The following is a 12148-nucleotide window of genomic DNA, read 5'->3' on the forward strand; positions in this document are numbered from 1 at the left end:
CAGCCGTCACAGCACACTTTCACCGGGCACAAACATCAACAGCCGCCAGTGCACTCTTTCACCGGGCACAAACACCATCAGCTGTCAGTGCAGGTTTTCACCAGGCAACAACACCAGACATCAGTGCACGCTTTCACCAGGCACACACACCTCCAGCCGCCTGTGCACGCTTTTACCAGGCACACACACCACCAGCCATCAGTGCACGCTTCCACCAAACACACACACACACACCTCCAGCCGGCAGTGCACGCTTCCACCAAGCACACACACCACCAGCCATCAGTGCATAATTTCTACAGGCACACACACCACCAGCCATCAGTGCACACATCAATTGTTAACGCATCCACAATTAACTATTGTAGCAATCGCAGTATGGTGCACTTTACTTTTAAACATATTCATCTAAAGCGCAGCATGCCACCATTGCTACAATTCCAATCCAACCCACATAATTCCACTACACACCACATGCATACACTCCATAACACATGGCTAAAAGACATTGCCATTTACAATGCCATTAGCTTTAACTCAAATAAACCCGAGACCTATTGAATTTCTAATGCTTGTTATCCAACTGTCCTGATTTCAAATTTCAGTCTCTGATCATTATGGAGAGACTGCAGTGGAAAAAAGGAATCCCTGCTGTGTCACGCCTGATGGCTCATGTCGTCTGACAGGACATATGTAGACTGCATACTTAAGCTAATGGATATTTCAAAGTTCACTGAAGATTGAGAGCAAAACCGGGTGTCCAGTATATCATTATAGCTTATAGCATATATCCTCAGCTGACAGACAAAAAAGAGCAACTGAAGACACAAAGCTTGTACATTCATTTGCTGATAGAATTACTGACCGAGGAGCCGGTCGATAACATTAAGTTATTTTATTTTACTTACTGTCCTCTTTTGATTTAGATTAGGAGGGCTGATTAATGTTATTGACTTACACTTTGGTCAATAATGTTACAAACTACGTTAATGGATATACTGAAACTGAAAGTAATATTACACACAGGTATACTGTAGAGGACAATAATGGTCTATCGTGAGTATCTTACATATGTTGTGTAGAATTTCCAAAATGTAAACACAAATGTTTCCAACAGAAGCACAAGTTACTACTTGTGTAACAGTATATCTGTAAGAGGCATTAGTTAGTGAAGGATTCCTTACCATAGAATATCCCCAGGCATCAGACTGGAACCAGAAAGTTTTGCTTAGCAGTACCCCTGCACGTCAGTAGGTGGCGTCCTGCGGCTCGGTGCCCATCACTGGCATCGTACGCGCCGAGATGACATCACGGAGCGTACTTAGGTGCGCTGACATCAGTTCTGTACAGGACTTTCCGCGCCAGGAACGCTGAGCCATGCAAGATACTGACCATTGGTGCATAAAACTGGGGCCCTGAAAGGGATGACCTTAACCATAGTAATCAGTTCGCAGAACGGGGAGGATGGGTGGGGCGGTAAGGAATCCATTACTAACTAATGCCTCTTACAGATATATTGTTACACAAGTAGTAACTTGTGCATCTGAAAGAGATACGTTAGTGATAGATTCCTTACCTTAGAATAGATACCCCAGCAATACCAACCCCGGAGGTGGGTCTGCGAACAAAATTACACCAGAAAGTAACGGAGCACAGAACGGCCAAAGAAGCCGTCTCTCTGGACCGGACTGTCAAGGCAGTAGTGCTTGGTAAACGTGAGCAGCGAAACCCACGTAGCTGCCTGACAAACGTCCTGCAAGGGAACGCCGCGCCCAAAGGCAGTAGTGGTTGCCGTTGCCCTGGTGGAATGGGCACGCAGCCCCACAACGAGTAACAGGCCTTGATGCACAGAACGACCCACCGAGAGATGGTCCGTTTGTGCACGGCCCGACCTTGTTTGGCGCCCACGTAGCCAACAAAGAACTGGTCATCCACCCGGAACTGCTGTGTGCACTTCATATAGAAAGAGAGCCTCTTCCTCTTTTGAAGGATGCGGTGGCGGGAAGAAGGAGAGCAAAGTGATGGTCTGCCCGATGTGGAAGGGCGTGACAACCTTTGCCAGGAAAGAAGGACGGGTCCTGAGAACCACCTTGTCCGGATTAACAGAAAGGAAAGGAGGTTTGGAAGAAAGAGCCTGGAGCACACTCACTCTTCTGGCAGAGGTGATAGCAACCAGGAAAGCAGTCTTTAAGGTGAGAAGACGTAAGGGACAGTTGTAAAGTGGCTCAAAGGGAGCGCACATCAAGTAAGTCAACACAAGATTCAAGTCCCACTGGGGCATTATAAACGGAACCGGAGGGAACATGTGTGTGCTCTGGTTGGGGAAGGGAGAGGGATCTGCCACTGACCCAATTGTGATTCATGAGCCACCACTGCAACTGTTGAGCAGTACCCTCCAAGCTCTGGACATGATCGGACAGGTTGCCCTGATGCCGTGCCCACTGGAACTTCAGTTCCCACTGCAGAGCCCGCATATACCATCTGGCATGTTGCGCCAGCAGGATGCAGGAGGCTAAGAGGCCCAGGAGCCGGAGGGTCATCCTGACTGAAACCCGGGATAGAACCCGAAAGATCAGAATCATAGCCTGAATATCCCAGACTCGCTGCCCGGGAGGATAGACCCGAAACAGCGTCGAATCCAGAACCGCTCTGATGAAGGGGAGCTTCTGAGAGGGATTCAGGTGCGACTTCGGCACATTGATGGAAAACCCCAGCAGATGCAGGAGGTCGGCCCTAGTCTGAAGGTGGCTGACGACTGTTTGGGGTGAGGCCGTCTTCAACAACCAGTCGTTGAGGTAGGGGCAGACTGACACACCAGACCTGCACAGATGAGCTATGACTAAGTTTAAGTTTAAAGTATTTGTAGAGCGCAACATACACCTGTGCGGTTTCTTGGCGCTGAGATAGCAAACAACCTACTTGGCGGAGTCAGACGCTACGACATAAGCTGAGGGAAGGGACAAAAGGTTTAAGACAAAAAGGCCTGAGTAAATAAAAATGTTTTCAGGGATTTGCGAAAAATGGAATACTGGGTAAGGGACCTAAGATGGAAGGGGAGGGAATTCCAGAATACAGGGGCGAGGGTAGAAAATTTAGAGCCGCCCTGTTTTTTTTCCTGTAGCGAGGGACAACCAAAAGATGTTGGGCTGAGGAACGAAGGTCTCTGCCGGGAACGTAAGATTTGATGGATGAGGATATGAAGAAAGGGGCCAGGCCAGTCCTGGCCTGGAAAGCCATACAGCCTAGTTTGAACAAGGCGCGTTCCCGGACCGGGAGCCAGTGAAGTGTCTTCAAGAGGGGAGAGGTATGATGAAATTTGGGGAGACCGAAGGCAAGGCGGGCCGCCTGGTTCTGCACCAGTTGTAGCTTGCGCAAGCTGTACTGAGGGATGCCATTGAACAGGACATTCCCGTAGTCTAGGCGGGACAGGACCAGTGTGGACATGATCAATTTGAGTGCAGAGAAGGAAAAAAAACGAGAAATGGAGCGAATAGTGCGAAGAGTGAGAAAGCAAGAAGAAACCACTGAACCAATCTGGGAGTGAATAGTGAGTTTGTCATTTAATTTAATGCCAAGAGTCTTAACAGATGGGGCTGGGATAGGGGGAGGACCAAAGGAAGGGGGCCAAAATAGAGAGCTCCAGGGACTGGAGCAACCACCCGTAACCACAAGTTCCGTCTTATCGGGATTGAGCTTCAGGTGGTTGAAGTTCATCAAGTCCCTGATGAAGGATAGAGTAGATTGAAAATTAGAGATAGAGTCAGAGGAAGAGGACAGATTAAAGATGAGCTGGAGGTCATCGGCATAGTTATATACCGTGACCTCCAGCTGCTGGAGAGCAAAGATGAGAGGGGAAATGTAGAGATTAAACAATAAAGGAGACAGAGAGGAACCCTGGGGTACTCCGCACTGGACCTGGCAGGGGGTAGCTGAAAACTCCCAGAGATGAACCGCCTGGGTCCGGTCCCTCAGGAAGGAAGAGAGCCAGATGAGGGCTGAGCCTCCTATGCCCGCCGCCCTGACACGGGAGAGTAAGATGGAATGGTCCACCGTGTCAAAAGAGGCGGACAAGTCAAGGAGGACCAGCGCCTGAGGTTGACCTACGTCCATACCTTCTCTGAGGGTGTCGAGCACTGACACCACCACAGACTCTGTCGAGTGCTTAGGTCGAAACCCAGCCTGGCAAGGGGCCAACGTCCCATTCTCCTCGACAAAGGAGCTGAGCGCAGAGGTGACGTGTCGCTCAAGCACCTTACCTAGAAAGGGGAGCAGGGAGATGGGGCGATAGTTAGCCAACACCGAGGGATCGGCTCCTGGTTTTTTTAAAATAGGGACAATGGAGGTGGATTTTAGTGACTGAGTCACGACCCCTTGGGCCAACGAGTCATTAAGGAAACTGAGAGGAGGCAGGGTACAAACAGAGTAAATCTGCCGTAAGATGTGTGCCGGGCAGATGTCTGCAGGGGAGCCAGATTTGATTTTGGGGAGAAGAGAGAGGAAAATTTCCTCTGAGAGAGGGGGAAAGGAGTTGAGAGAGGTTGGGGCGGGGGGTAGGTGGGGGTCCACGAAGAGAGGGGATTTTTTCTACGAAGTAGGAGTTCAATGAGTCGCAGAGTTTCTGAGAGGGAGGGGGCTTTAATGAGGTCCTGTCAGAAAAAGCCAAGTCGTGGGTGATGGCAAAAATCTCCTTGGGCTGATTCTCAGCCGCCAGGATTTTGGCCGAGAAGTAGGCTTTCTTGGTCTCTATAATGTTTTCTTTGTAGGTCCCTAGGAGGAGGACGTAGCGGGACTTGGAGATGGGGCAGTAGTCCCGTCTCCATCTGCGTTCTGCCTGTCGAACCGTGAGCTTCTGCTCTTTCAGTTCTTTGCTGAACCACCGATTGGCATCTTTAGGGCGCCTGACCGAGGTGCGCCGGAGAGGAGCCAAGCAGTCGCTTCCATTCGTAAGCCAAGAGTCGATGGCCTTGGCTTGAGCTGCAGACGCCAAGCCCGACAGAGAGGGAGAGGAGGCCAAAAGTGAAGAGGTGAGATCCGACAAGTTGGCCTTGCCCCAGTTGCGAGCCCATAAGTTTTTAGAGTGGGTGAGTGTCTTAATCGGGCAAAGGCTAAGGGAAAAGGAAATTAAAAAGTGGTCAGACCAAGTGCATGGGGTAACAGTAAGTGAAGACATAGGACAGTTGAGAGACCAGACTTGGTCTAGAATGTGACCGAGAATATGGGTGGGGGTATGGACTAGGGAAGTGAAATTGAGTGACAGGAGGATTTCGGAAAATTCTTTGGATGAGGGGCATTCCTTAGGGTCCGTAGGCCAGTAGTTGAAGTCCCCGAGGACCAAAACCGAGGCATAATTGACGGCCAGAGTGCCAAGTAAATCTTGAAAAGCGGGGAGAAAAGACAGAGTGGGTTGAGGTGGACGATAGACCAGCACATCACTTTCGTAAACAACCGAGGGGCGCTGGTAAGGCCGAAGGGGAGAACGGCAGACTGAAAATGCTCCTGGCCCACCATGAACCGCAGGTAACGCCGGTGGGCTGGCAGGACGGGGATGTGAAAATAAGGGTCCTGCAAGTCCAACGCTACCATCCAGTCTCCAGGGTCTAGGGCAGTCAGGACCTGAGCCAGAGTCAGCATTTTGAACTTCTCCTCCTGGAAGAAGCGATTAGTGTCCCGGAGGTCCAAGATGGGGTGAGAGCCCCCTTGTCCTTCTTGGGGATCAGAAAGTAGTGGGAATAACAACCACTCCATACTTCCTGCCCAGGAACGCACTTGATGGCCCCCTTGGCCAAGAGGGCCTTGACTTCCTGTTGGAGAAGAACTAAATGATCCCTGACATGTGGTGGTACCGGGGTGGCATGGCTGGAGGGGAAGACTGAAAGGGAAGGGAGTAACCCTTGCAGATTAACTGCAGCAGCCATTTGTCCGACGTGATATTGCGCCAGTGGGGGAGGTGATGGCGGATCCTGCCACCCGCCGGTGGGAGTGCTTCACGAAGCTCGGACTAGGGAGGCTTGGAGGTAGGCGCAGTGGGGGTGGAGGTGGACTGACCCGCACGCTGACTCCTAGACCCGACCTTGCGGAAGCCGCGACCACGGCCGCGCTGAGGCTGGTTCTGCATAGGCTTGTTGAAGGAACACACCTGGGTGCCTCTGCCCTGGCCACGAAAGGAACTAAACCCAGGAGTGGCAGGGTTCTTCACAGAAAGACCCAAGGACTTGGCTGTGGCCCGCGAGTCCTTAAAGCGTTCCAACGCGTCAGCCTTATTGCCAAACAGGCGGGTGCCATCAAAGGGCATACCCATGAGCGAGTTCTGGACATCAGGCGAGAACCCAGCCAAACGCAACGAGGCATGGTGTCGCAACGCCACCGTCATAAAAATCGCCCTGCCCAGCGAGTCTGTGGTGTCCAAACCACACCGAATGGCGAACTTAGCCGTATCGTTACCTTCAGCAATCGCCTGAGAAAGGATAGCCTGGACCTCCTCAGGGCACTGAGGCAACACTTGAGCAACGGAATCCCACACTGCGTGAGAGTAGCGGCCCAACAAGCAGGCAGTGTTCACCGACCGCAGCCCCAGGCTGGGTGAGGAGAACAACCGTGTTCCAGTTTTTTACAGTCCTTGTACGGCAGAGTTGAAGGAAAGGCACTCTGCGACGTCGAGGCCTGGATGACCAGACTCTCAGGCGTGGGATGGGTGGTCAGAAAAGCCGGGTCACCAGGTGCCCGGTGGTGGCGTCTGGCGACGTTTTTATCCACCAAGACCCCCGTGACCGGTCGCGACCAAGTGCCCAAGAGGACTTCGGTAAGGGCATCATTGAAGGGAAGCAACGGCTCCGACGCCGTCTGGAGCACCTCGGTGAGGAGGTTGGTTTAGAGGGCCACCGTGGGGAGGTCGAGGTTGAGGGATTCAGTCGCCCGACGGAGCACCATCGTGTAGGAAGCGCCCTCCTCCATCGTAGGCGGGGGGAGAGGCAAACCCCGGGTCAGAAGAGACATCGAGATCGCCGGGGTCGTCCAGATTGTCCACCCAATCCAGCTCGGAGTCACACTCGGGCAAGACGGTCCTCGGAGCCTTCCCAGTACTCCTCCGCCTCCAGCGTCGGAGGGCAGATCGAGGCGGCAGGGTGGAGCCGGAGAAGGAGCTGACAGCGTTGGAAACGGCGCCGGGGCCGGGTCGGCGCCGCCTCCCAATGCGGATCCCAGGCCAGAACAAAATGGTCGGGGAACCGGGGCAAGGGAGGGATAAACGGCACCTAGTACAGCGCCGAGGGTAGAGCAGAGGGCGGCGCCGGGGCCGGCAACACCGCACCTCGTGGCGCCAGAGCCAACGGCTTAGGATCCTGTGGCGAGGGGGCTGGTGCCGCTGGCGGAGCCACCAGGCCAACAGGATCTGGGCACAGGACCGTGGGGCCCGAAGGCGCGCCGACGTGCACCCGAGGCCTGAACAGGCGGTCCATGGTAGCAAGAAACTTTTGGACCTGTTCGGGAGTCGCCAACGGACCCGGGTAGGGCAGGTAGACCGTGGGACTCCCAGGCTCCAGAGGCGCTGCAGGGGCGGAGCCCCTGTCCCCCTCGTCCGCCTCTGAGGAGCATCGGGGGGACGTCAGAGAGCCAACACACTTCTTTGACTTCTTTTTATTGCATCGCTTACCAGAATCCGAAGGCAAAGACTTGGAGCCCGAAGAGCGACGGCTCCGGTCCCGCGAGTGGTCCCGAGAACGGCCTCTAGAGCTGAAGCGGCGGCGAGACGAATGGCGGGCCTCCAGCAACTTCCTGCGCCGCTCCCTCAAGGCCTACGGGGCCATGGCTCGACAGTCCTGAGAGTCGTGATGAGTCTCCAGGCAGTAGAGGCAAACATCATGGGGGTGCGCCTCCGACATATTACGGCGGCAGGCCCCACAGGACTTAAAACCAGGCATCCCTACATGCGCCAGAAGAAAAAAGGGGGGGGGAGACAAAAGTCTCAAAACAGTAGTTAAAAAGTGACTAAAGTACTTGCTTAATCCGGATCTGTGCTTGCTGGCGCAGAAAAAGAAAGAACTGACGTCAGCGAACATGGGTGGTGCCAAAGTACTCTCCGTGACGTCTTCTCGGCGCGTATGACGCCAGTGACGGACGCGGAGCCGCAGGACGTCACCTACTGATGCGCAGGGGTACTGCTAAGCAAACCTTTCCAGATCCAGTCTGAGGCCTGGGGATATTCTAAGGTAAGGAATCTATCACTAACGTGTCTCTTTCAGATACTACGATCATTAGCTGTAAATAATCCTACTCAAACAGTAGAACAACAATCCCAAAAATATTTTCACATTTGTCAGGGAAAGATTTCAAAAAGTAACTATGCCTTTTTCATAGAGTGATGCTCCAGGCTGCTTGAGTAGGTTGCTTCATCCATGTCTGAATCTCCTCGGTCTGAGTAATCCATTGAGTCTGTGGAGGAAAGTCCAGATCTTTTCCCTTTGGATCGGTTACTTTCTGATAAAGTTTTCTTTCTTTCATCAGTCCTGCTAATGTCAAATGGTGAAGCTTTGCTTTGCAGCGCTGTAATATGCGTCCGATCATTTATGTGGTTGCCAGTAAGGCCATTCATGAGGCTCTGTGAAAGGCTGGCACTTTCTGTCCGAGAATCCTGTGAACTCAAGCTTCCCTCCCGCTGACCAGCAGACAACTTAGAAGAACCCCCAGATACTGGCCGCTGGTAGCCCACAGCCCGGTGGTGCTCTTCAAAAGAAGATTCAGCATCATTGTTTTGAGTGGATAATGATCTTCTTGAGTAGCCTTTTGTGCCGTTTTGGAGATGTACCGGTACAGAAGGCACTTCTAAAAAAATAAAAATAAAAAAAAAAAATGAACATTAATAGTTAGCAAATGCAAAAGATCTAAGTTGCAGAATATAAAAACTACACTTTGCGACTTCTTGAATATGGTGTTTTATAACTCCTTAAAACCTATCGTATTGATAAAAGCATATCTCGAGTACAAACAAGAAGTTATTAATCTGTGAATAAAATTTTGCAAACTATCTTAAATAAATATTACAAATCACAACAATGCTAAGCAAAGGCAGCACTTTGGATTGATGAGACTCCATATAAAGCAACAAATACACTCTTAGAGCCACCCATTTATAGATGCTTGGGAGTCTCCACTATTTAATCATGACATGAAACAGCATGGATAAAGAGTAACTTGGCAGGCTCTCTTGGGAGCTGCAACAATAAGTCCTGCTGCAGGGCTGGCCATCATCAACTAATACACCTTGGTCTTTAAAAAGCATGACGCATGACCCGCACACCATAAAGCATGTCTTTCAACTACAAGGATAAAAAGGCAGAGCACAATTGACAGCAAATCATTTTTTTAATCACCATTTAAGGATAACTTCCGTTTCCAGTAATGAAGTTCATTGCCACCAACCATGTTACTGCCAGTGGTGAATTTAGGGTTAAATCCAGCTAAGATAATTTCAGATCAAAAAATGAATGGATTTGTTAATCAAATGTTCATTTTAAATTGCACTGAAGATAAGTTAGTAAATGAAAACCAGTCATGCATGACAATACACATGACAATACACAGAAAAAAGGAAAGACTAAAAGGAGTAGTCAGAGGATGAGAGAGAACATCACAACAGGAAGGATTGATGAGAAGTTGACTTAAAACAAGAGAAACTATGCCACAGGAAATAAAAATAGAGTTTAAAAAAAATACAAAAATTCGATGGCCTAAAAAATCGGTGTATTTTTGCAGTTAAAGTGTGTACTAAACACACCCTAAATGTACTACAATTACAAACATACAAAGTACCTAAAAGAATTTCCAAAGACCCTTTAAAAAAGGTTTTACAAGTGGGCATTCTTAGAGACATTTTTACCACCTTGCACTTACCTCACTGCAAAACAAAAACCCAGCTCCGCTGTATTCAGGCGTTGAAACACAGCTGGGTTGTACTCGACAACCCAGCTGGGACCCCAATGATGAAGCATGCCACCAACTAGGTTGGTGGGTGAGGGGTCTTCTTACAAATCCATTGGATGGCTGTACTCTCCAACATCATATTGAGTCGATATAAGTGGCAACACTTATCTATGGGTTCGTCCACGTTGTTCATAGTTTAATTTGTTTGGGGAAGAGGACGTAGCCCCTCATACTTTCCTCACTCTTCTGTTGTTTTCCAACCACCAAACAAGATGTCAGTTGCTGTAACAAATCCATTGAAAATACACACCAAGCAGAGGAGAGTGTTTTCTAATGTATTTCTGTGTTCCCCGTTGATTAGATAGGGGGTTCAAGGGCAGGGCTCAGAGGTGTAGCATGTAGACAGTTAAGAGAAAGTAACTAGCCATTTCTGAAGACTGTTCCACCCACTGCCCATCTGGCATGGCACTGGCAATAGCTTGAATTAACAGGCCACTCCCCACAAAAGCTAGTTCACTTCCCTCCTGCTCCTATAAGAGTGATACAGCTCAAATGCGGTGACAGTGGCTAGCTGTAATAAAAGTCCTTTGTGTGGATTTGGAAAACTATGCGCATCATGTGCTTTGTTCCTTACCTGCCCTATGTTTTCCTCTAAAACAATCTGCTTGTCTACAGGAGGTAATCCATATAGATTTTAAACCTGGTCTTTCGTCAGCACCGGTATGCTCTGCTGACTAGTTGCTCATCCAAAGTGTTCTCCCAATCTTAGTAAAGGCAATTACTGTCCCCTACTTCCAGGCCACAAGTTGAGGTGGTCTCAGCAATTACAATTCAGTGGCATACTCCTGGCGGAAAAGACTTCCTACCTCTTCTTCTCTGTAAAGGTCTGTTAATTCCACGAGAACTGGGGTTCATTGCGTATCCTCAGATGTCCAACATGTGACTAGCAAGTATATTTAGTCTACTTGTGTGTTTTAATAATGGGTCAAAGGTGGTGTCCATCGGGAGATACTGCCCTCAGCAAGCTGAGTTTTGCCCAGATGAACATGACACCCTGTATGTCACTGTGCTTAGCACTTCCTCCCTAAAAACATGTTCTACCTGTGGGGTGGGATGATGTGGCTAGAGAAAAATTGGGCTGTTTGCCAGTTAAGAAAAGGACTGAATTAAAAATTGCCTGACTTGTTTCTAAAACTTTCTATAAGACTGGCCCGTCTTTCCTCGCATAGTTGATTATTTCATATTGTCCAGCAAGGACACTGTGATCCAGTACTGCTTTTATGACCACAGTGCCTAAGATTCATTGAGCTCAGGCCAGCAGAAGCTCTTTCCGATTGGCTGGTGCTAGAATTTGGAACAGTCTGCCATTGAAAATCCAAGTAATCCAAATAGATTTTTTTTAAAAAGTGGTCTGGGACAATATTTTGCGGAAGCCTTAGTACTATTCCTCCCTTTTCAAGGGAGTATTTTGCCTGTACATTGATGTATGGTATGAGTAACTTTTTATTCTCGCTCTTTTCTTTTTTTTTTTTTTTATACTTTTTGATGCCTGCTTTAGGTGGTATTTATTGCACTGATTGTTCATCAGGACTGTCCTAGCAGCACGATGCCTCAATAAATGAGTGAATAATAATAATAAAAACATTGATAATATTATTAATAATAATAATATATTTTCGTTGGTTCAGAGCAGATACTTCTGTTATAATTAAAACCATCTCTGCAATGGTGGCTGCTATCTAGCAATGATGACCTTTTGCTGGGCTCGTTCTGGGGACCAGATTGGTTTGGCCTTGGCTTACTTGCAGCAGATGCACATTAAAAACGAATTTAAAGGACAAAGATGTATTTTCCCGAGCAGCATGGCCGGCTAAGACGTGTCTTGCCGGAGCTCCGGCTGGGCTGCTCACTAATCCGTCGTTTGACAACACCCCGGAGATCACACCTTTCACCAGACGGTGTACGAACATATCCAGCATCAGGTGGTCGCTTTGAGGCACCGACACCAGCGTGGAGCTCCACGAATCCTGAGGAACAAGCTCCGGACCGGGAGCGCCCGTGGTGGGCAAGATGGCGGCGAGGGACTAGGGGGCTGTAGCAGCGGAGCGAAACGGGCCTGTACGCCTGCCCGATCGCTGTGGCGGAGCTGGAATCACGGCGCGACCGGGACCGGACCTGGACCCCATTCTGGTGCTGATAGCGGTGCCCACACAGGAGAGGTAGAGCCAGATCG

At 49.7% G+C, this 12148-nt stretch overlaps 1 protein-coding gene across 8 annotated transcripts in view; it reads right to left on the reverse strand.

Moving 5' to 3' along the window:
* PTPN13 (protein tyrosine phosphatase non-receptor type 13) overlaps positions 1-12148 on the reverse strand; it is a 1030035-nt gene that overhangs the window by 408180 nt on the left and 609707 nt on the right. For all 8 annotated transcript variants that reach the window (XM_078676288.1, XM_078676281.1, XM_078676285.1 and 5 more), the window contains one exon: positions 8342-8817. In XM_078676288.1, the coding sequence (XP_078532414.1) occupies positions 8342-8817 (476 nt within the window). The remainder of the gene's footprint in view (positions 1-8341; positions 8818-12148) is intronic.

Source organism: Lissotriton helveticus, chromosome 2_1 (assembly GCF_964261635.1).
Source record: "Lissotriton helveticus chromosome 2_1, aLisHel1.1, whole genome shotgun sequence".
Classification (NCBI taxonomy): domain Eukaryota; kingdom Metazoa; phylum Chordata; class Amphibia; order Caudata; family Salamandridae; genus Lissotriton; species Lissotriton helveticus.